This window comes from Vigna unguiculata, chromosome 8 (assembly GCF_004118075.2).
Source record: "Vigna unguiculata cultivar IT97K-499-35 chromosome 8, ASM411807v1, whole genome shotgun sequence".
NCBI classification, from domain to species: domain Eukaryota; kingdom Viridiplantae; phylum Streptophyta; class Magnoliopsida; order Fabales; family Fabaceae; genus Vigna; species Vigna unguiculata.
Genome location: NC_040286.1, coordinates 28,629,299 through 28,654,406, shown reverse-complemented (window position 1 = coordinate 28,654,406; position 25,108 = coordinate 28,629,299). Strand labels below are relative to the sequence as shown.

The window sequence follows — 25,108 nt, the reverse complement described above, 5'->3', positions numbered from 1 at the left end:
AAACTATTAAAGTAATGTTCAAAAAGAAAATAAGGAGTCAAAAAGTATAATCACTACATGAAAAGTCACGAAAAATAAAAAAATGAATATAAGAATTAAAATTGATCAGTAAGAGAATAAAAATAAGTAATCATTATTTTTTCTAAAAAACATTATAATTTATTAAAAAAAATTGTTAACTCATTAAATATGATTTTTAGTACCAATACAAATTAAGAATCTCTCATAATATTTTAATTATATTTTATTCTCAAATTAATTTTACAATTAATTTAATTGAAATATATTAATACTAAAAAGGTTAAAAACATTTTTGTAGGATACCTAACAAAAAATTTACTTATTTGGACTTTAATTCGGTCCTCGTCTTATAGTGAACAAACCCTCGTAATGTCATCAATGTATGTATCACATCAATAAAAAAAATGGATAAAATGTATAACAAATAAAAAATGATAATAAGCATTTACATATTTAAATATTTGAAATATTGTTTATTTAATCCGTAAATATAAAAAGTGTGGCAATTTTGAGTTGGTATTAAATTTCACGATTTATTTTATTGTTGAATCAATGATATCTCATACATGTACTCAAATTTAATGGTCTGAAAAACTTGAATGGTAAAATTTCTAAAATAATAATTATTGGATAATAATAATAATATGTATGATTAAAAGTCATTTTTAATAAATTAGTAAAACCTTAAAATAATTCAAAATAAAAAAGTAAATTTAGATTAATTTTGAAGCTCATAATAAAAATATATTTAAGGGCATTAAACTGAAAATTTTGTGAATATTAATTGAAAACATTAGAATATACTTAATATGTTTTATTTAGATATGAAAGGATTGAAAGTCAGGATTAAAATAGTGAATTTAAGGGCAAAACAGTAAATTTGCCTAAAGTATTTAGAAAATTTAGTGAAGCTTGAAATAATTAAGTTAACAAATCTAGTATCTCATTTCAAATAATTTTTATTGAAGTTAAGCAAATAATATTAAATAGAAAAAATTATTTCAATAACTAGAAAGTTTTATTTATCATCCTTCTACTCGATCTTTAAAAAGGTTCTACCAATTTTGTTACTTTACGTGCAACTTTACATTATTTCACATTTTTACCTTAACGACATTATGAAAGGATTTATCTATGTTATTCATTTTTAATTTTTAAATTAAATAATTAATTTTTTTTATGTTTACGTATTTATTTAATATGTCTACATCAAAATAAGTTATTTTAATAGTAAATCTTATTTAATTCTTAAACAAGTGACTTTCGTAAACTATTTATTTTAGAAAACAAATGTTTACAGAAGAAATAAAAATTAAATCAATTTTTGGTCCAACATTTTTAAAATTAAAATTTATTTATATTATAAAAGAAAATAATTATTTAATAACTAAAAGTTGGTAATTTTATGATGACATCTTTTTATTTTTCTAATTTTCTTATTTTTTTATATTAAAATCATTTGAAAAATATAAGATTAAAAGAAAAATTATCAAATTTAATTGTCAAATTATTATTATTCAATTTTAAACTTTAATATATTTTACTTTTCAAATTTTAAAAATAATTAAATATAACTATTTTAACCGTTAACTTAAATTTTTTTACCTGTTAAATAATGATTTAGTGGACTATTTTAAAATTTGATAACAAAAGTATATCAAGACTTGAAAAGAAAACAAATTTTAATTTTGTCTGCGCGAGGGAATAAAACCATATTTAGTCCAAATATATGAAAAAAGAGAGCTTTTTGAGTCAAAACTTGTTTACCCTAACCCCCAATTTCCCTCTTTCTCTGTTTGCACTGCTTCGTTTTGAGCACAGAGATGAACCCTTTAACACTGGTGAAGCGCACTCAGAACATCAACGCCAGAGAAGCTGCACTCGGAATTGGCGAAGAAGCTTCGTGGCACGCAAAGTACAAAGATTCCGCTTACGTATTCGTCGGTGGCATCCCCTTCGATCTCACCGAGGGTGACCTCCTCGCCGTTTTTGCTCAGTATTTCGCTTCCCTTTTCCATTTCAATTTATCAACTCTTTTTGTTCTCTTAAAATTTTCTTTTTTTTTTTTTAAAATCTGAATGATATTTTTTAATTACTCAGATATGGGGAGGTTGTTGATGTTAATCTCGTTAGAGACAAGGGCACCGGAAAATCAAAGGGTTTTGCGTTCCTTGCGTATGAGGATCAAAGGAGCACAAATCTTGCTGTGGGTGGGTCTCTATTTTCTGGATTTTTTTAATGGACACAATGGTGAATTGCGTTGTGATGTTTATTTGTGTAACTCAGATAATTTGAATGGGGCTCAGATTTTGGGGAGAATTATTAGGGTGGACCATGTTGACAAGTACAAGAAGAAAGAGGAAGAGGACGAGGAGACAGAGCGGCAGAAGAGGGAGGCACGGGGCGTTTGTCGTGCGTTTCAAAGGGGTGATTGTACTCGTGGAGCTAGCTGCAAGTTTTCTCATGATGAGCAAGTAAGATAACTGTTTTATGACAATGTTAGAGAAATGCTGCAAGTTTTCTCGTGATGAGCAAGTAAGATAACTGTTGTATGATAATGTTAGAGTAATGCTTCAAGTTTCTCATGATGAGCAAGTAAGATCACTGTTATATGATAATGTCAGAGTAATTTGTTTTTTTCTTTTTATGCTATGTTTTAGATATGTGGATGATAGTTCTATTAACTCAGTGAAAACTTGGGAGTTAAGGTTTATATTTTGTAAATTTAATTTTAGTATTCGTATGCAGTGCCTTTTGACTTATTGGAATTAGATTTTTATTGGTCTATGACACTTTGATATTGTTGGCTACTGTTAAGTTTCACTTGATACCTTCCCCGTGTTTAATAAAACTAATTCCAGTTTAACAGAATTAGAATTATGCAATTGAATTGCATTCACATTTTGGTTATTATTCAAAGATCAACTTTATAATGGTATATAATGTCATATGTTCCTGAATGTTATTATGGAATTAAGGCGCATTGTTTGACAACATGGTAATAAATGGAAGTTTGGCATCGTTTGATGAACCACTGTTTTGAATGAGTATTTTATATGTCCTGACTGTAATGTAAAATTGTAACGAGTCTAATTTGATATAGTTTGTGGGTTTGCTCATTGTAGTGTATTAATGGTTGATACAGCTTAAGTTCGAACGTGAAATCTGCATGTATTTTCCTGTCATCCTGTTGTTCAATTATTGAGTATTACACTTTCATTACCCAAGAAATGCTTAAATGCCTGCATTTCTCTCTATTTGTAAAATTTACATTCCTTCATACACGAATGAATATGCATTATACGGAAGCTCCATTTAATATAAAGGGTTAAATATATTTTTGGTCCCTTAAGTTTCAGCCAAATTTGGAATTAGTCTCTCATCAAAACTTTTGATCAATTTAGTCCTTCATCTCTCAAAATGCGTGAATTTAGTCCTTTTAACCAAATTTTGTTAAGTTTATCTGACGTTTCAAGCGCATTTCATGATAGTATTTAAATTATTTACACTGTTTGACACATTTTTGCTTCAATGTTAACTTAAATACTATCATGAAATGTGCTTAAAACGTCAGATAAACTTAACAAAATTTGGTTAAAAGGACTAAATTCACGCATTTTGAAAGATGAAGGACTAAATTGATATAAAGTTTTGATGAGGGACTAATTCCAAAATTCACTGAAACTTGAGGGACCAAAAACATATTTAACCCTAATATAAACTAGCTTCTCAGGATTTCCTCCCTCTTGCTATTATTGTTAGCATCATCAACAACTAATTTAGACCTCCACTCTCAAGTTTAGGATATTAGCAGAAATTTAAATATTAAAATTAGAGGGAGAGCATTTTAATTGAAATATATCCTAAGGAAAAGTTGTGTAATTTGCTGCTCTTTGTTGTCCTGGTTGTCCGGTTGGAATTGTTTCTCCTCCTTTTTGATTTGCCTATAGTTGAACTTTTGAAGTTGTGTTGTAAAATTTTCAAAATTTTGGAACATCTTACTGACATAGGGTTTATATGCAGCTACCTTTTCATGCTTTTGACTGTCTTTGTTGTCTTTATCCAGAGAGCTGCAAATACAGGTTGGGGTCAGGAGGAAGACAATCCAAAATGGGGTCACGACAAATTTGAGGGTCCCAAAAAAGAGAGGAGATCTGGCAACAATCAACCAAATCATAATTCAGAAACTAGAGACAGAGATTCACGTTCTAAAGCCCGTGCCAATGATGGATTCAACAACCTACCTAAGAGAAGTGATAGAGAAGAGAGGTCGAGGCGGTGGCATGATGACGATGATGATAAGGGAAGAGAAAATAATAGTAGAAGAGAAGAGAAGGGATCAAGAAGGTATGGGGATGATGAATTTGAACATAAGCCAAGAGAAGAGCGATATAGGAGAGAAGAAAAGAAATCAAGAAAGGATGATTACGATGATATTCCTGAGCAAAAAGATCATCGTAGAAGGGAAGACAAGAAGTCAATAAAGCCAGATGATGGTGAGTGTGAACCCAAGTTGAGAGATTCGGACATAAGGGAAGATAAAAGATCCCGGAGGAAGGATGGAGATGATTTTGTAAGCAAGGCAAGAGAACCTCATAGTAACAGGGAAGACAGGAGATCTCGAAAACACAGTGAAGATGAATCTGCACCAAGGTCAAGAGAAGATTATGATAGGAAGCAAGATAACAGGTTTTATAGAAGTGATAGTGATAGACCAGAGTCAAAAGTAAGACATGATTATGATTTTGAGAGGAGGGAAGAGAAAAGGTCAAGAAGGTAATGACAGTATCGAGTTGGATACGAGCATATCATTCCTTTGTTGTGGAGAGAACCTAGTTTTAGAGCAGCTGAAAATCAATTGATAGCCTGAAATGTGATTCAAAGCTTCTAGAATGTCTAAGTTCATTTTGTTTGTCTGATGATTTACACTGCTGCGATCAGTGATAATCTTACTTTTTGGCGTGGCTGGTTTGATAAATATTTTAGTCGGTTCAGCAATCTCCAACAACCAATGTTAATGTACCATTAATTCAAAATACTTGACCTGTCTGTCAGTGATACAATCTTCTCTACAGGTAGCAAAAAGCGAAATGGTTTGACATATCGAAGCTCCCTATTGTTACGCTTGATTGTGGGTATTTTCATATATTTCCCTTCCCTTTTTATTTGGTGTTGTTTGTAGGTACAAAATATATGTAAAATCCATTGGTTTTTTTAAAGCGATTTAGGAACTCCACATACATTAAGGACTTCAGCGAAGGATAGTCGAGTCCATCAGTGCTGCCTTTGATAATTTGGTTCATATTCTCCCATTTGGGAGGCTTTTAAGGGGCTAATCCACATGGTTTACAATATATGTATGAACATTTGACATTAATTGAAGTACGTCACACAAATTCCATAGTCATACATTTTGTTGTTTCTCCTTTTGTTTTGTTGGTATGCCGTCATTTATTTTCTTACAACAATTTTTTACTTTAGCTGGTTCATCTCGCTTGACATTACATAATCCACCAACTATGCTAATAAGAGAAAACACACGCGTACTTAGTTTGTATGTTTTACCTTGAAATCCAAATACGAGGCTTGAATTTAAAATGCCTAAGTTAGTTTACAAATTTTGTTAGTCACAATTATTATATTTAAGAAGTTTAATAATCCGCTTTATTCCCCTAGTGCAGATGTGAATAAACAATTTCATATAAGCCACACAAAGAAAACGCATGACAGAAGAATTGCTTAAATAAATTTGTCGAACACAAATTGCAACTATTTCCATATTAATCTAATATCCAGTTTACACTTTTTCTCTGAGGAATGATAGACATGTTTCTGGAACAGGTCCTAATTACTGACACGGTATGACTGATATTATTTCGAGAAAGGAGCAGTTGCAGCTGTGAAATACAACAATGTTATCAGTTCCTTCCCAATATATTATCAATTAGTTTTCCAACAGAAATGAAAGAAGAACCACTGGTAAGAACAGCTTTCCTTGCCTTCTCTTTCATCTCTATCACGTTCTTGTGTACCACATTATCTCTGTCCATCAATTGTTTCAGCCCTTCCTCTATCTCCTTTGCCGTTACAAGATCACTGCTCCTTCTATAGTCCAGTCTCAACTCCACAGCTAATCCATATTGCCTCACCATCCAAAATGCATTCAACTGTTGTTCTGCATAGATAGGCCATGCCAATATTGGTACCCCAAACCACAAACTTTCCAAAATAGAGTTCCACCCACAATGAGACACAAAACCCCCAATGGCTTTGTGGGCCAGAACCTCCACCTGGGGTGCCCATCCACATATCATTCCCCTACCCTCCATCCATTCTAAGAAACCTTCTGGTAGGGTTCTGTCTACATTATCTGCAGTTGGTGGAGAATTCATAGCCCACAAGAACCTAACTCCACTACCCTGTAGTGCTACTGCTATTTCTCTTGTTTGAGATGGAGCAAACCCTCCCATGCTCCCAAAGCAAAGAAACACCACAGAGGAAACTGGTTGCTCATCTAGCCACTTCAATATTTTGTCATGCTGGGCTTGATCTAAATTTGGGTTTGGCCGACCTTTGAGATCAATCAAAGGACCAACAGTATAGATTGGAGGTGCGTGACTTTGACCATCAGATAATGCATCGATAGCATACTTCTCCAAATCTGAGAAGGAATTAACAATGATCCCTTTGGTGTCCAAGAACCTCTGAGCAAGCTTGTAATATGCAGCATATCCACCATCTTTGTTAAAAGCAGCATCAGGCAAAACACTTAGAGGAACTGGATCCGGGAAAGCCGGAATCAACAAGTCAGGCTCAGAGACATTGAACACATCCTCTATCCCACGATTCAGAAGGGAAAGAATAAAAGCTGAAAATGCAACATTTGAAGTCATGAACATGTAAGAGGGGATGCCAAGTTCATTCCCCACATCAACCATGGACAAACAAAAGAAATCTAGGACCAACCCAACAACTGGTTGTGACCCAGACCTAGGATAGGACGATAAGATGTTTTGAATGGCAGCTTTGACATGGGGTTTCAGGCTCTCCATGAAGGTACATATGTAATGTTCAGGAGACTTGTGAATTGACTCCTGTGGAGGAAGTTCTACTAGAGGGAGATCAATGAGTTTGATCTGAGGTTGTGAGGCTAAAGCTGATTTGATGTAAGAGTCTGCAAATGGAGTTAAAGGGATCTTGATGCAGAGAATTGTGACTGAAAGATGGTTGTCACGGTTGATTAGAAGCTGAGCAAATTCAAGGGATGAAGTCAAGTGGCCAATCCCTGGTGAGGGAATGAAGATGAGTTCTGCGTTGTTCTTCATCTCAGTGCTGAGAGAATAGTGTTTGGACTTGGATTGACGCCTTTCACCGTTGGCTTTCAACTTTTATCACACCACTAGAAGGTACATATTTAATTTGGTTATGATAAGGTATATGTCTGTTACGTGAAATAGACTTTTTTTTTTTGAAGTTATTACTTAACATTTGCTTTATTTTTCTTATACGATATTGATATCTTACCTTCTCATGAAAAAGTTTAATACACGTTTATAAATTTACTTTACTTTGAATTAAATTTGAATACTTATTTACAGTAAGAATAATCTATTATTTACTTGAAATGATTTGGAATGGTTTATAAGAATTATGTGTATTCAATAAAAAGTTAATAAAAATATCAATCTTCGTTAATTTAATAAAAAATGATCACATATACCATTAAATACTTTACTCAATTCCACAATCTCTCTATTAAATCAAGTCACTTCACTTTGTAGTAACTTTTTGTCCACGTTAGTATAATTGATGTATACCTTCTTCTAATTCTTATTCTTACCCCAATAATTTTATTTTACGAGTGCTTTATTTTTGCAAAAATTATTAATTAATAATGTTTTTTCAAGTTTAGTTTTTGTTAAATTTGGCATTTTAAAATTCTTTTTTACTTGTAAAATATATTAAGGTATTTTCATTTTGTTAAAATGTTTCAAATATTTAATTTCAAATTTCTTTTTTCAACAATGATTAATATAATAACATATTTTAAGTTTATTTTTTAATTAAATTTGATACTTTAAGATTTTTTTTTTTACTTTTGAAGCTTATGTGAAAAATTGATATAGTAGAGTTTTACCCTTTTTAAATGAAAATTAATGAAAAATTATGTTTTTAAAAAGTTAAGTTATTCATATTTTTTAAAGAATTACTGTAGGCTTTTATTTGAAGAGGAATATAGAAAAAAAGAGAAAAAAAAAACTAGCCATAATATATACGGAATGACGAAGAATTTAAGACAAAAAGGAAATATAATAATAATAATAAGTTAATAACAATAATAATAATATGAGAATAAAGTAGACATATACCAAATTAAAATCATTATTAAATGTAGTAAAAGCATAGTTAATTGTAATAAAAGCATTATTAAAATATTTACTTATTTTTAAGATTTTGGTTCATTGAAAAAAATTTAAAAACTATAATCTTATATGTTAGTAAAACCGCATCTAAAAGAAGCTTCATATGAATTTTAGAAGGTAATGACATCCACAAGAACTATCTATGATTGTTTATGAGAAGCAAAATTTTGTGTCTTTTACATCAAACGTGAGTTTGTAAATTTTTCACTGCAAATAAAAACCACACTACATAGCCTATCTTGGTGGAAGTCTATCTACTCTACCCATGTGCTCATCCTTCACTGTTCCTAAATTTTCCAGAAAATTTTAGGTTTGTGTTCTACAAATAAATTTTACATCAATCTGTTAGTGGACTGTACTCTAAGAAAGAAAATGGAAAAGTAATACCATTTTAGAAAATTAACTTCTTTTGAGGATCTTACAAGCAAGTTCTAAACAAGACTGAGATCATTCAATTTCTTTCCTTAGTTCAAATGCCAGCAAATAGTATTATTACAATTACAACCCTTGCACATGAATAATTGGTTAGTTAAAATGATCACCTTCCTTGTGCAATCAATTGCTTACAGCACATCATTGACTCAAAGAAAGTGGGAAACCTCATCTTTGAAATTCAACAACAGTCATCAATTGTTTCCTGTCATAACATCAAATTGCAGACCAACATCTATGATACACCACCTGCAGCAGCAATTTCAATTTCCAACTTACGTTCTCCAAACATTTTGAAGATGGAAAATCCTTTTTTGCTGTAATTTTATGCCTCAAGTAATGGTTGATCATGAGGTTGAATCCAGAAACAATCTCAAAGCTATGCCTATGACATTCCCCATTCCTTTGATAATAAGAAAGCTTTTGACACCGACTTATGACCTTCCTTGGGCAATCAACTGCCTGCAGTACATAGTTAGGCTTTTTCATTAATTGATTCATTCAACCCCACCATGAAATTCAATGTCATAACATCAATGAGTTCCCCAACAGAACTGAAAGAAGACCCACCATTGAGGACAACTTTCCTAGCCATCTCTTGCATTTCTTTCACCTTCTTGTGTACCATAGTATCTCTATCCATTAGTTGTTTCAGTCCTTTCTCAATCTCCTCCGCCATTACAAGATCACTACCCCTTCTATAGTCCAGTCTTAGCTCCACTGCCAATCTAAATTCCCTCACCATCCTAAAAGCATTCAGCTGCTGTTCTGCATAAATAGGCCATGTCAATATTGGTACTCCAAACCACAAGCTTTCTAAAATAGAGTTCCATCCACAATGAGACACAAACCCCCCTATGGCTTTGTGGGCCAGAACCTCCACTTGAGGTGCCCAATCACATAGCATTCCCCTACCTTCTGTCCACTCTAAAAACCCTTCTGGTAACATTCTCTCCTCATTTTCTGTTCTGGTTGGTGGAGAACGCATAATCCACAAGAACCTAACTCCACTACTCTGAAGTGCTTGTGCTATTTCTCTTGTTTGAGGTGGATCAAAACTTCCTCTACTTCCAAAACAAAGGAAAACGACTGAAGAATCAGGTTGCTCATCTAGCCATTTCAATATTTTGTCATGTTGTGCATGATCCAAATTTGGGTTAGGATGACCCTTGAGATTAATCACTGGACCAACAGCATAGATAGGTGTTTGAATTTGACCATCACATAATGCATCAATAGCATACTGCTCCAACTCTGAAAAAGTATTAACAATGATCCCTTTGGAATCCTGGAACCTCAGAGCAAGATTATAATAAGCAGCATATCCACCCTCTTTGTTAAAAAGAGCATCAGGCATAACACTAGAAGGAAATGGATCAGGAAAACCCGGAATCAACCATTTTGAATCAGAATCACAGAACACATCACCAACTTGACGTTTCTGAAGGGAAAGCATGAGACTCAAAAACCCAACATTTGAGGGCATGAACAAATAAGAAGGGATGCCTAGGTCGTTTCCCACATCAATCATGGGTGAACAGAAAACATCTAGGACCAACCCAATAACGGGATTTGACTGAGATGATGATAAAATGTTTTGTACTGTGGCTTTGAAGTGGGGCTTGAGGATCTGCAAGAGGGTCCATATGTAGTGTGGTATTGATCTCTTTAGTAGTTCCTGTGGAGGGGGTTCTACGTGAGGGAGATCGATGGCTTGGATTTGTGGTTGTGAAGCTGTAATTGATCTGATGTATGCATCTGAATAGGGAGCATGAGGGAGCTTCATGCAGATGATTGTGATTGAAAGATCGTCATGATGGTTGATCAAAAGTTGTGCTAATTCGAGGGATGAAGCTAAGTGGCCAATCCCAGGTACGGGAAAGAAGATCAACCCTGCTTTCTTCTTCATTTCAGCCATTGATTTTCAAGTATGGTGGGTGGAACTGTGTTTAACTCTTCCCTCTTAAGGAGTAGCAGTTGGTGAGTTTGATTCAACTTCAGTTTGACCTTTCATCGAACAGCACAGATGCAGATCTGAATTGAGAACTGAAGCTTTTCTTCGTGGGATCTAATCAAATAATACATCATTGTAGGCCACATAATCAATTCAGCATGCTCAAATGTTATAGGCCACAAAGTAAATTTTCAAGAAAGGAAATAAAGAAAAACAAGAAGGACAAAGGACTAAGAAATTGAAAACAATGAAAGAAAGTATGAAAGAATTCAAATACGACATCAAAGAGTAAAAATCAGAAGTCGTTGGACAAGTGATTCTATATTCCGATACCTTAATCAAGGTATAGAAATTCGATCTCTGATTTTAACAAGAAATGACGATTAGAAATATTACTTTACTGTAAACTCGGATCAATCTAGTGCAATGAGTTTGGATTTGAAATAAAAGTTCGCGTATTTCTTTTGTACAAAAGAAAGAGAAAATATGTGGCTTAATTAGAAGCGAGTTTGGTTGGAAAGTTTCGCGTCAATTAAGTGACGATTGTTCCACCTAGCTTTTTGTTCTAAGACACAAATTTTAGTTTTCCTTTTTTCAATTAAGTGACGATCTTTGAAAAATTGACTCACTTAGATTATCTTCTAAAAAAACTACAAACAACATTAAGGTATGTTAGAGTCACGACCATGTGTTTTTATTTTTTAATTTTTTTTGTAAAAATATTTTGTTGTCCACATGTCATGTTTTATGGCGTCACCCGTGATACCGTCAATACCATTTGACAGTATAAATAGTGTCAAGTATCACAATCAATTTCAATTTATTTTCTATGTCTCTTTAATTTAGTTCAGTTTCATTTTTTAAGTATAAAGCAACGTTTTCTTGTCTTTGTTTTAATTAAAAATAAATTTATTATTTATATAAATATTATACTAATATTTGGTATGAAATTGAATTTTTTATGAAATATTTCTGGATTTAATTTTAACCAATCTAAATTATTGGTTTCAATTTAAATTAATTAATTTTAATCTTATAACAAAAATATGGATTAATTGTATATTAAAATACTTACTCTTTTCATAAATAAAAGTTAAAATTATTTAATGAATATAATAATATTTACATAATCAATAACAAAATAATGACATAGTTAAAATAAAATAAAATATGGAATAAATATTTGTCTGACTTAAAATATATTAAAATTTAAAATGAAAATAGTTTAAAAAATTAAATCAAATTATGTAATTACAAAAATATATAATAATATAATATGTTACAAAGTCAATTTTAATAAAAAGATTTATATCAATAATAAATTTAAAGATAAAAGTATAATTTTATTTTGAAAAAAAATTTAGACAAAATTGAATGAAAAAACATATATAAAGAGTAAATTAAATACATGACAATGATATTGAAATTGACACTACCTTGTCCCCTTGTCACGTAGACAACAAAAAATTTAACAAAAGAAAATTAAAAGAAATAAACAAAAAATTTTTAAAAAAAATCTTGACAATAAATTTAACGTAGTTTGTAATTTTAAAAAAAAAATAATTAATTGAGTCAATTTTTAATAAAATAAGACTCAATTGAAACAAAAATCTAAATTCAATAACCAATTAAAAATAAAACTAAATAGAAACTGATTTGAAAATTTTCGACCAAAGATAACACGAGTAATTAAATTAAATATTAAATAAGAATTAGAGTCAGCATTGGAGTTACACCATTTAAGAATGCTACTGTTATTAGTTAGTCTTTTTTTGTGTTTTATTACTTTTTATTATTAAGTAAAATTTTAATGAGAGTTGTTAAACGATGAAAGCATTATTTTTCATTTCTGAAAATTTCTCGTTTGAACATTTTTCAGTTAGTTTTATTCAGTAATTAAAAATCATTAAAAATATTTCTAAACTGCTGGTATTTGAGGACTCGAAAAATCTATATATCTTAAGAGTAATAATATTAGTAAATATATTAAAAATATAAAAAAATGGTTTCTTAATTATGATTTCTCTATCATTAAATTAAATTAAATTAAAGACTAATCCCTCGTAAAAATGTCAGCTCTTTCAACTAGAGATGACAAATAAATCCGTTTCCGTGGGTATTGTCCGAACCCGTCCCTGTTTTGACCGGGAATTCCCGCATTGACCGGGTATGAGTATGGGTATAGGGAATCCCCGTTTTTCTTAATTGGGTATGGGGATGGGGATGAATATATCCCGCCATAACCTTTCCCGCTATATCTTCATCCTCATTTAAATTATTAAAATATTCACAATTAATTAAGTAATCCTATATTTATATATATATATATATATATTATTTCTTCTAAATATTTGGTTTGTCATGAAACTCATTCGCATTTTCAATATATTTTTTATCTATCATAACATTTATGTAATTATGTTAAAATGATGTATGTCAATTAAAAAAATTATGTCTAACATTTGAATATTTCTATGATTTTTTAATATTTTTATTTATTGTATATTTTCCTTTCATATGAAAATGTTTAATACTCTCAATTTAAGTGTTTAATAGCATAAACATTTCATTTACTAGGTAATATAAAAAAAATCTTTACTTATTATTATTAATTTTTGTTTCATTTGAAGAACTCTTTTATTTCGCTTAAACAATTTTTGTTATTTCTCAACCAATGAGTATATATGTTGATATTTGAAAAATTTTCTTAGATTTCTAAGATATTTTTCGTCTTATTATACCCTTAATTATATATTTGTTTTTCTTTGTGCAATTCCTTCTAATAGTCTCCAAATTGTTTATAAGACACACATTTGTTAATTTTTTAATATTTTTTTTTGTTTATTTTCATCATGTAGAATACTATTTCGATAAATTTTATCTAATTATTTTTTATTTTCTAACTCATTTCATTTATACTTTAATTTTTTCACTATAATTGTATAAATAATTTGTATTTACTACAATATAAAAATTTAATGTAATTACCATAAATATTTTGTTATCACCATCCAATATATATTAGAGTTTAAAAGATACAAGATCTATGATAAAATTTTATTATATTTATTATTTGTTCTTTACGTCATTTTTTATCAACCATTGAGTATATATGTTGATATTTGAAAAGTTTTCTTAGATCTCTAAGATATTTTTCATCTTATCATACCTTTAACTATATATTTGTTTTCATTTGTGTGCAATAGTCTCCAAATTATTTATAAGACACACATTTGTTAATTTGTTAATTTTTTTATTTTTTGTTTATTTTCATTATATATAATACTATTTCGATAAATTTTATCTAATTATTTTTTATTTTCTAACTCATTATAATCATACTTTAGCTTTTTCACTATAATTGTATAAATAATTTTTATTTACTACAATATAAAAATTTAATGTAATTGCTATGAATATTTTTTTACCACCATCCAACATATATTGTGGTTCAAAAGATACAAAATCTATGTTAAAATTTTATTATTGTGTTTATTATTTGTTCTTTGTGTCATTTTGATCAAGTAATGTATTATAACTTTTATTAGGGTATAAAAAATAGATTCATTATAATTAAAAAAATTGAAGTAAATAAACATTTAAAATATATTTTATTTTAAATATTTTTTTCCTTTTATATTTTTTTAAAAATATTTTTAAAATTTATCAACTAGGTTTCATTAATGTTTGCAAATTTAAAAGATGTTTTGGTTCTCATTAGATTTTATTTGGTATTCAAATCTAAAATGTAAACAATTATAATTTATTTCAAAGTATTTGATATCGAATAAACAACCATACTCCTAATATTGAATATTTTATAATATTATGTTTCCTTTACCGTATTTTTTTTTATTTTATAAAAAATAATTAAAATTAATATTAAAGTAGTAAGAAAATGAGTACGAGTATGAGTACGAGATTATACCCGTTACCCAGTGAGGATGGGGATGGGACAAAAGTTTGATACCCATTGAGTTTGGATATGGGGATGATGATGAATTTTTTTGACGGGAATGGGTATGGGATAGTGAAACCCGTCCCCGCTCCGCTCCGTTGCCATTCCTACTTCCAATCGAAAGCAATGAAAAATGATTAATATGAAAAGTGTACGGTTACACTATCTTTTTAAGTCTTGAAATTTTCAATTGATCTGACATCAAAGTAATTAGCATGTGAGTATCCATTTGCATTAAGATAAGATGTAACGTGTCTCACATTGGATAAGATAAAGTATTTAAGCCATGAGGTTTCTTCACTTAACTTTTCTATTGACATTTAAAAGGATGGTTTTTTTTTTTCTTGATCACTTTCTTCTCGGCCACTCTTAGTTTTTTATCTCTTTCTTTTTTAGTGTGCTCTCATTTGTCTTGAAGAACAAAAGATATTTTAACACTTTGATAATTGTAATGTCCTAACCAGAAATTACTTATTTAAAATAAATAAGAAATAAATTTAAATAAAACCACGTCATTTATTCTCAACAATTACCCAAAATACGGAAAATATTTAAAACTTTTATTAACGTGCAATAAAAGCACTAATTCATAGTTTATAAAACGAAAATGATATTAAAAGGACTCATGAGAGTTTACAAATTTATTTCCTAAACATAATAATTAGAAGACTCTCATGCTATCCCCGTTCCGTGTCTATGCACCAGCCTACTCACCTGCATCAACATTTTCTCCTATGTAACAAGTTACATGATCATCGCCAGACACACACACAAATAGGGTGAGCTCGTGTAAATAAAAGCAAACAAATATCACAAATAAATACATTAACTCAAAGTTAACCCCGGGTTAGTATTCTTCTCCCTTTTTCCTTTCTTCTCCACTTCCAACACTTGCATTAGACATTTATCATTTCTATACCCTTTAGGTGAGATCAATGATCGATCTTCGTTGCACGAGTGTCTACTCGCCCCTCCAACTACAGGTCACCACCTGATAGTCCACACGTGGGAATAACTTTGCCACAGCATCTCATCATGACACCAAGTGGAGCTCCCCGAAACAAACATAATGTTTGTAGCTGTTCCAGACTACCAAAACTCTATCAGAATGCACTGAAGAGGGCAATCACCTGAATCTCACCGTACGAGCCACAACTTGCACACTCCAATGGACTTCCTAAACCACCAGGCTACAACCTAGAGTGGTCACGTGTTACCCTAATACAAGTTGCACTCATAACTGGGCCCCCAGCCAAAGCCTCGCATCATGAACATCACCTAAAGCTGTGTAGAAACCTTTCCTCGCACATCACCACTGAACAAAAACCGCCTGGCGCGCATCTCACGTCGCTAGGCGGAATCTGGGTCCAGACTGCCTGACGTGCATCACACACCGCCAGGCGCCACACGCCTACAGAATCATCACTACATCGTCACCGCCGTGTGGACTCCGCCCTGCCACCAGGTGCCTCGCGCTGCCACCGCCTGGTGCACCCGTCTCGCGCCGCCAGGCGCCACTGCACCCTCAGGGTTTCTGTTGCACCATTCCGGCTGGCGGAACCCTCCCTACCGCCAGGCGCCCTACTTGCACTGCGACCACTGTTACAGGTTTGTGTCCCGTCCACCTGGCGGCTCGCTCATGCTGCCAAGTGCCATACCAGTAGCACAATGCTACTGGTTTCTTGGCACTTAAATAGATCCCAATGGACCTCAAATCATACAACACACCAAGTTATAACACCCGTATGGTTTTCCAGTCATACAACTATAACAACATTACAATACGCACATTTAGCCTTACCACCAAATCAATTATTATCTCGCTCATATGCACTCCTTTATTTACTACTTTAAACCTGACATATGCACTCAACAGGCTCCAAGTTTTATAGTCATACAGTCTAATACTTAGATAACTCATGCCACCACAATTTAGACAATTTTGCACATGTACTTTAATAATAAGGCCGCCACCACATGGACCATGTCTAGGAGGAATGCAACACCTATACCCTATCATATAATCAATCTCACTCTTATTACCCAAATAACATGCATTCTGGATTATAGCTTATCTCACACAACCAAACATTTAAGGACAACCACTACCCCATATCATACTTCACCAATTTTACTTATTTTGACCTTTTTAAATCCCTATTATACCTCATTAATCTCCTTACCCCATGTTAATCATACACTCATGAATTTACCAGTCAAACACCCAATAACGCACGTCACAATTGAAACTCGAGTTATCCCACTGTAGTGAGGTGTCGCCTGTCGGCAATCCAGGCTCTGCTAGGCGGTGCTTTGAAATTTGGGTTCTGGCAGATTACTCCTGCACCCTTCACGACCTTCCAAACACCCCCAACCACAGTACACACCTTTACACGAATAACTTAACACGCATACATCATACAAGTTCATGCTTGGTTCATATAATCATTTTTTTATAGCATCGGTGCATCAGTCATTGGCAGAACTAGTGCTTATTCATCCCCACCCCACAAGAACCCTAACTCCCCAAATTCATTTAGGAATCCATGCAATTTCCATCAAATAATAACTGCAATCCATAATACATCATGATCGTGATATGCATACAATATAAATCCATAAAACCTCCTAATATCACTGTCAGAGCAACCAAAAATAGAAGAATTGACGAAGCTGCTTACGTCGCCTGGCGGGTCACCATCAACCGCCAGGCGCTTCACATAGAAACCCAAAAAACTGGGCTACAACCACATGCGTCGCCTGGCGGCATCTCATGCGCCGCTAGGCGGTTTCTGGGAAAAACCCATAAATGTGAAAAAAATCCGAGAATAGCAGAGTTCATGCATTTCAATCACTTCATATAACACATATCCATACAAGAAAGATTAAAACATTGAATAAGAACTCCTCTAACCTGATTTTTCCTTCGCCTAAAGCTTTGCCAATTTAGAAGTTCTCCCTACACCAAGTGCCTCCTTAGCCTCTTCTCAATTTAGCCCCAAAAACTCACTCAAGTATGCAAAACGAAAATGCAACTTAATTGGTGGTTAATTGCCTCCACCCTTGGCTGCTAGTTCAGTTAGGGTTTTCCTTTAACCTTTCCCATTCCATCCAAATCTAACATTAGCAAAAATAAAGTTTAATTTAGGTTCCCCAGGGCTTGAACCCACAACCATGCAATTGCCAAGTCAAAACCAACCATCATGCCAATTCATATTTCATGCCAACTAATATAATTCAAATATTATATTCTCAATTAACATGCACAATCATGTTATTATAAAATGAAATAACACATAATTGGCATATAGGACTTGAACCCAAGTCTTCTCACACAATCAAAATACTCTCAACCACTTGAGCTAATACTTTTCCCACGTCACATTAACCACTATTAAATGTCATAAAGGCTTCCACGACTCGCATTTATTAATTAATTAATTAAATTTCACGGGTCTTACAATAACGTGGAGTGAAAGTGACTTAGTAGTTAGATGTAAGAGAAGGAGGAGAAGGTCGTAGATTCGACCTTTACTAACAATTTAGAGAAATAACAAAGGTTTAGTGGGTTTAGAAGGCAGGGTGAGAAAGGTTGTGAATTCAACTTCCCCTATTGACAAAAACTAAAACACCTAACATTTGCCGATAAAAAAAGTATGGTAATAATGTCTTGACTATCTCCATTGATGATAACTACATTTATATTTGTCTTGATGGGTGAGGGTCCTCTATGGGTTTTAAGAAGGCCTAATTTCCCTTAATATCATTTAACGTAGAATGTAGTTGTCAATTTAGCCAAGTCCTGTCGGGGTCAACAAATTCCAGAGCCAAAAAGCCTTCCATTGAAAAAGTTCACATGCCCAAAATACTCACAAAAGCCATATGGACCATAGCCAGCCCATGATCCGTTTTTTAAACATGAAAAAGTATTAATTTTCTTAAAACATATTATTGAACATATAAACAACAATTAGTATACAAATCAAAATTTCAGCTCAAACTGACATTTTATCCGAGTCCACCATTCCCGACATTGTGCACGGGTTGTTGTCTCGAAATTTTGCTCAGGCTCGCTTGTCACGAAATTTTTCCTGAACGTGTATGTCTCAACCTTCATCTCAGGCCAGCCTGTCTCAACCTTCATCTCAGGTCAGCCTTTCTCAACCTTCTACTTGAGTCGACTCGTCATGACTTTCGCTATAGGACGACTCGTCTTGACCATCTACCCAGGTCGACCCGTCATAATATTCGGTCCGAGCTGGCTCATTTCAACCTTTGGCCTGGGACAACCAATCTCGACCTCCGGCTCATATCAACCTTCAGTTAGGAATGACCCGTCTCAACCCTCAATCTAGGATGACTTATCTCGGCCTTAGGCCTAAGACAACATGTTCGACCTTCGGCTCAAGCTAGTCTCGAACTTTGGCCCAATTTGGCTTGTCTCAACCTTTGGCCCAGGAGGGGTCGGGTTGGCCTTCAACCCTGAATGGCTTGTCCCAGCCTTCGACCCAGGCCTCCCTATCTCGACTTTCGACTTGGGATAGTGGCCCATCTCGACCTTCACCTCAGGCTGGCCTATCTTGGCCTTTAGCCTGAGATGGTCCATCCCGACCTTCGATATGAGAAAACTCATTGTGACCTTTAACTTGGATTGGCTCGTCCCGACCTTCGGCCAATGATGGCTTATCTCGACCTTCGGCTTGGTGAGCTCATCTCGACCTTTGGTCTTGTGATCTCGTCTTGAGATTTAGCCTGACCAACTCGACTTGACCTTTGTCCCAGCCTGACTCAACAATAAATTTTGCCTTCAACCTTCTGTTCGGGCTACTCGGCTCGAACATTATTCCGAGTGGACTCAGGTTGACCCTCATGCCAAGAAGACTCAACTTTAACCCTTGCAAGTGTTGTTTTTAAGAGTTGATTAAAGTCTTGTAGTGGGTCAAACCCACTTTGACCGTAACAGTAACCCACTTTGAGAGGGGGTTTTGAGGCCTAGAACCTTTTTTGGCCCCCTCATTTAGTGACCCTATAAAAGGGAACTTATTCAAGGGAGGGATAGGGTTTACCCGTAGGTTATAAGTCAAATTGACAACCCTAAACAGAGATAACTAGTTGATTAAGGTATATTATGCTTAATTCAATGACTAGCCTTTTAATGGTTCCTTACTTACTCTTGATTTTGGTGACCATTAGGATATGGTCAAATTCGTGTGTCTTGGTACTAGGCATCGATATAACTAATTCGACTGGGACTAGTTGATTAGGATGAATTATTTATGTATTCTTTAACCCTTAAAAATTTCTCACCCAAACTAATCTTTTGAGTTAATTGTTTTGATAGAGGACTATCCCTAGATTCCATATATGAAGAACTTGAAGATGAACCTTTAGAATTCAAAGGACCTATGACAAGGATAAGGAGCAAAAGATTGAAAGATCAAATGTATTCAAAGGCTCCTGATGCTACTATAAGCAACTGGAAATTTAAAGGTTATGAAGATCATGACTTGTAGCACATTTGAAGGATAGTTTTAGGAAAATTAGTTTATATTTTTGGACTTTGGGTTTTTCTTTAGAAATTAGTTATATTTCTATGTTTTTGGGTTTTGGGCTTTCTTTGATAAATTAGTTTATGTTTTTATGTTTTTGGACTCAAGCCTTTTGTAGAGTTCCCAGGTTAACTTTTGTGCTTATATTTATGGGTACCAAAAACTGATGTAGATACTTTGAGTCATATATTAAATTTGATTTCATTAAAGAGATGATTCTCTTTGTTCTTGGCTTAGGCCTCTGTTCTTATCAAAGATTAACACTTCTTTATGACGAATCTTCACTTGACTTATAAACGAATCTTCACTTGACTTATTAATCTGTTAGATTATGGCGTCCTCCATCTCTGTCTTATTCCGCGTTCTTTTCTTATTTATTCATGTCATGCCTGATCGTACTCTTTTCTGGATACTGGATAGGATAATATTATATTTTTTTATACTTTTAGTTATCCATATGATTAAATATCATTTATAACTTTGTTTTATTAAGAGCATAGTATAGGAATTTTATTATCATGCCAAGTAGTTTGAGACTTTAGGGTTATTTAACCAAAATTTTGAATAGTTTCATAATCAAAGAACGTAACGTTCCCCCTTTAATAATTTTATTCTTAGGATTCGACAATAACCAAACTTGGCCCTTAGTGAAACAAGTACTTACATTCCTTAGTTTTTGCATCCAACTTCATTCTCTCTTTCTAGAAAATGTGCAAATCAGTCATGCATCTAAACAGGTTTAACTTTCAAGTAACTGTAAGGTGCATTTCTTCTAGACCATATTTACTACAGAATGTTTCAACTCACATGTCTTGATGGTGAGAGATTCATCAAAACTACTGCTGTTTTCACAATTACTGGTTTTCACCCCATAATTGTTTGAGTAGTTTGGCTTGAGTCAACAAGCATCTTTCTCCTTAGCTAGAGGTTATGCCTGAATATCATGCATTAGAGGATGAGTCTTAATTTGATTAATTATATATGAATTGGTTTGAAGCAGCTATTTGTAATCCTGAAATGCTGACTGATATGGTGTCATTTCATGTTATGTGGCCAATTCTTACTAAGACAAACACTTGTTATTTATGCATTAGTTCAGTTGTCATTTTCTTCTTTCGTCTATTTTCATAAACAAACCTTTGACTTTTGGTAGACAGAGTCTGCACGTATGACTAACCAAAATATAAATCCACCAGTGTTGCATTATCACCAATTTTTTTCCAACCAGTATCTAAATGCTATTCATTCTTAATGTGAATCCAAGAAAATTATGACTCGTTATAAAACAATGGTATGAAATGATAAACTATCCAGCACAACAAAAGGACAATGCATGATATTGCTTCTGTTATATGTTTCAAATAGATTAGGCTTGAATGTCTTCAAACTTTGATTAAGTGTACAAACACCCATTAAAATCACTTATACTACATAAAAATTGACCATTCTATAAAAGTAATTCATATATATGCAGTTCAAGGAAAATGAGTCATCCTCTCTGTTTATGGCAGAATCAGAAAATGGAGTAACCTTGTGATGCATGAAGAAAATGAATATGAAATGTGATTTCTTTATTGATCAATTAGTAAGGTAGTCTTTTTCATGACTAGCCATACTAATAAAGATGTTTTCAAGTTTCAGAATTTGCACAATCTTCTTCTTACTTTGTAAATACTAAATATCTTATTATTTCATCAGAACAGAAGATGCACATTCTTGCAGCCACATAACCAAGAAAAAGAAGAGCAACATGAGACCTTTCTATCATGTCTATCGGTAAAACCAACCTCAAGCCTGTTCACAGTTAGCCTTTTAGCTTTTTTGTGACTTCAGCAAGGTATTTACCCTGGTAAAAGGCCTGCTGCAGTTCTAGTTCAGTAGGTTGACGAGATCCATCTCCTGCAAAAGTTCCAGCCCCATAAGCGGAACCTCCTTTTACTTCATCCATCTCAAACATGCCTCTTCCAAAAGTATATCCAAGAGGAACAAAAAGCATACCATGATGAGCTAATTGAGTTATTGCTGTCAATCTGCAACCACAACATAAACAACAAATTGAAGTAAAATAAAATCAAGTGGCCCCCATAAGCCATGGTCCATGAAGGTTGTTAAGAAGTAAACTTTAAGCTTAACTTAACCTTACAAAATCAATTCATAAGCAGTGTTATTGATATCGGATAACGGATTATATCAGTGATCCCAAAAACCTTTATAATGCGGTAAAGAAAATATAATACCCCCACCTATAATTTTAATACAAAAATAATGATATTGAAGTATTATGATCATTGGCAATTATAGTGAAAATAGAGAAATAGAAAAAAATATTGAAAAAAGAAAAAGAATTGGTGGTGGCCGATGGCGGCAGCTGCTGGAGGTGTTTGGTGGTGGCAGAAGCTGGCAATGGTGGCTGGCAGTTACAAGAGTGATACTTGATGTTGGAAAATAATGTTGAGAAGGAAAAAGTTAAAAGGAGATTTACTTCTGTAGTAACTTTAAGTAAAAGAATGTATTTTAAGAGAATTTTAGTGGGTCTGGTCCATTTTTTAAAGCCTCATAACCCAAATGCAATTAGGGTTCTTTGCATCTTTTTTCTCAGAACCCAAATGCCACCCGTCATGTCTAAAGCGGCCGCCATGGATCGTCATGTGATATCCGATTCGCCTCCACCTTATTGTGGTGACAAACCGGAAAACTGCTACCGATTTTCGTCATAGCCGAAATTCAATAACAATATTTATAAAGTGAGGTTTACACCCACTTGTATAGTTTAAATTGATTTTATCTCTAGTCGATCTGACAAGGATAATAAGAGAAATAATGACATTTGTAGATGCATACAAGTCATTCCAGTATTGAGGAAAGTTGTAGACAGTCATGCAAATTGCAAAGTAATACAACTCCTTGTTCTAATATGTGATCAATAGTTGCATAGAGGATGGAACCAATTCATTAACATTAAGGCTACTTCTTTTACAGAAAGAGGCTATTTTCTTTCCTATTCATGTAAGAAGAACGAACCAAATGAAACATTTTGAGGCATTGTGAAGGGGATGGATACTTACGCTGACAGTTCTTGGCCTCCGCCATAAAAACCAGTACTCCAGAAGATTCCAGCAGGTTTGCCAGCCAGTGCTTGAGATGCCCATAGCCCACTAGTGGCATCAAAGAAGGCCTTCAGCTGGCTTGGCATCATGCCAAAACGAGAAGGAAAACCAAATATCAAACCATCAGCCTCCACAAGTTGTTCTGGCCTTATGTCTGGTACATCATTTGGTTTAGAAGGGGCTTTCAACTTTTTCAAAATTAGGTCAGAAAGCATCTCAGGTACCTGTTTTCACCAACCAAAACCAAATTATCAACTCAAATTGAAAGGATCCAATTGAAAAAATTAAAAATTGCCACTCAAAACTGCAATTGCTGCCATTAGGGACTGGTTTTCGAGATTTCCATAACACAACCAAAACCACAACTTGCTCATTGTAACTGATCGAAAGAATTACCCGCCAGAGTGTTGCTTCAACACCTTCAACTGCGGAAGCCCCTCTCAGCACTTCTCTTGCCATGGTGTCCACGTGTCCATACATAGAGTAATACCTAAAAGATTGATGCAACACCTCAAGGTCATCAAACTTCAAAATTCAAGAATATGATTGACGAATGTTTAAGGTAGAATATGAAAGATAAAAGAAATTTCTACTAAAGTAGCATTTGAAAAATATCCTTACACAATGTAGACCTTAGTGACAGCCATCTTTTATATGTTGGTTCAGGTACCAAGTCCTTTTTTTCTCTCTGCTTATGGCTCCCCTAAATGATCAGAAGATAAAGAAATTAAGTCGGGGAAGAGGAACAGAGAAAAATGAATGTTTCAAACTTACAGAGGTGGTCATCAGAAGAATAAAAATTAAATGGTATACTTCATCTACAGGGATGTGATTGACATCATGTTAATTCTACAAGAACCTTCATGCATGGATGAATTTGATAAATAAATTTACCCAGAAAGAAGAAATGTAAAATACCAGAGTTTAACTCCTATGATCAACCCAAGAATCTCCAGAGAACAAAAAATATGAGAGATTAGTGTTTGATAAAAAATGGGGTGTGCTCCAGATATAGAGATAAACAAATAGCAAATAGAGCAATTGAGTACCAAATATGATGATTTCAGAAGAAAAAAGAATAGAAAGATGAAGTCATCTGAAATTCATTATCTGACAACAAAGTTGATCAATGATATTGTATGGAGCAGAGATGAGGCGTGTATAGAAACCTGACAGAGAAAGTGACATTAAATATATAAATACAATAAAGGTTTTTGCAATTGCCGAGGCGCATAACCTGTTTCAAAATTAATCCTATTAATTGTCATTTATTTTATCTTCTGTAACGTCATATAAAAAATAAAAAAAAGTGCATTGATACTGTAAAAACTCTGAAATAATTAAATATATTAATTAATTAATCATATTTTCATTTATTATCGTATTCTGTAACGTTATATAAAAGAATAAGTTATTATTAATTTTCTTTAATGTTTATATTATAAAAAATATTATTTTCTGATAAATAAAAAGTTAATTTATTATTCAACAAAGTAATTGAATAACGTTTAATTTTAAATAATAAATTAATAATTTCTACTTAATTTTTTTTAATGTCTTTTTCATAAAATTGTATATAATTTTATATTACGTTATTTTAATTTTAATATATAACATATTTTTTTGTAAAATTATATATTTCTGTAAATCTATTATTTTAATGT

The 25,108-nt window shown here is 33.0% G+C and overlaps 4 protein-coding genes across 9 annotated transcripts; 1 reads left to right on the top strand and 3 right to left on the bottom strand.

Annotated features, from left to right (window-relative positions):
- Nucleotides 1-1,762: 1,762 nt before the first annotated feature.
- LOC114195599 (zinc finger CCCH domain-containing protein 25) lies at nt 1,763-5,150 on the top strand. 2 transcript variants are annotated; one of them, XM_028086119.1, is made up of 4 exons: nt 1,763-2,017; nt 2,122-2,231; nt 2,308-2,495; nt 4,088-5,150. In XM_028086119.1, exons 1-4 carry the CDS (start codon nt 1,845-1,847, stop codon nt 4,799-4,801), a joined length of 1,185 nt encoding a protein of 394 aa, XP_027941920.1. In that variant the 5' UTR covers nt 1,763-1,844; the 3' UTR covers nt 4,802-5,150. The 2 variants fall into 2 exon arrangements, with proteins under 2 accessions (XP_027941920.1, XP_027941921.1); XM_028086120.1 differs by having other exon boundaries at nt 1,788-2,017; nt 2,328-2,495.
- A 573-nt stretch (nt 5,151-5,723) lies between these two features.
- LOC114193247 (UDP-glycosyltransferase 71K2-like) lies at nt 5,724-7,455 on the bottom strand. Its single transcript, XM_028082969.1, has one exon. It carries the CDS (start codon nt 7,344-7,346, stop codon nt 5,940-5,942), a length of 1,407 nt encoding a protein of 468 aa, XP_027938770.1. The 5' UTR covers nt 7,347-7,455; the 3' UTR covers nt 5,724-5,939.
- A 1,431-nt stretch (nt 7,456-8,886) lies between these two features.
- Nucleotides 8,887-11,372, bottom strand: LOC114193272 (UDP-glycosyltransferase 71K1-like). Of its 3 annotated transcripts, none has more exons than XM_028083001.1 (2): nt 9,447-11,372; nt 8,887-9,338 (listed from the first exon to the last, which is right to left on the bottom strand). In XM_028083001.1, the coding sequence occupies exons 1-2, from the start codon at nt 10,792-10,794 to the stop codon at nt 9,331-9,333; spliced, it is 1,356 nt and encodes a 451-aa protein (XP_027938802.1). In that variant the 5' UTR covers nt 10,795-11,372; the 3' UTR covers nt 8,887-9,330. The 3 variants fall into 3 exon arrangements, with proteins under 3 accessions (XP_027938802.1, XP_027938800.1, XP_027938801.1); XM_028082999.1 differs by having other exon boundaries at nt 8,887-10,944; nt 11,164-11,371; XM_028083000.1 differs by having other exon boundaries at nt 8,887-10,944; nt 11,227-11,367.
- Nucleotides 11,373-21,887: 10,515 nt separating this feature from the next.
- On the bottom strand, nt 21,888-24,645 carry LOC114193396 (probable NAD(P)H dehydrogenase (quinone) FQR1-like 3). Of its 3 annotated transcripts, XM_028083171.1 has the most exons (6): nt 24,494-24,645; nt 24,363-24,394; nt 24,066-24,147; nt 23,841-23,934; nt 23,403-23,668; nt 21,888-22,367 (listed from the first exon to the last, which is right to left on the bottom strand). In XM_028083171.1, the coding sequence occupies exons 3-6, from the start codon at nt 24,089-24,091 to the stop codon at nt 22,142-22,144; spliced, it is 612 nt and encodes a 203-aa protein (XP_027938972.1). In that variant the 5' UTR covers nt 24,092-24,147; nt 24,363-24,394; nt 24,494-24,645; the 3' UTR covers nt 21,888-22,141. The 3 variants fall into 3 exon arrangements, with proteins under 3 accessions (XP_027938972.1, XP_027938973.1, XP_027938971.1); XM_028083172.1 differs by lacking the exon at nt 24,363-24,394 and having other exon boundaries at nt 24,494-24,634; XM_028083170.1 differs by having other exon boundaries at nt 24,363-24,620.
- Nucleotides 24,646-25,108: the final 463 nt, after the last annotated feature.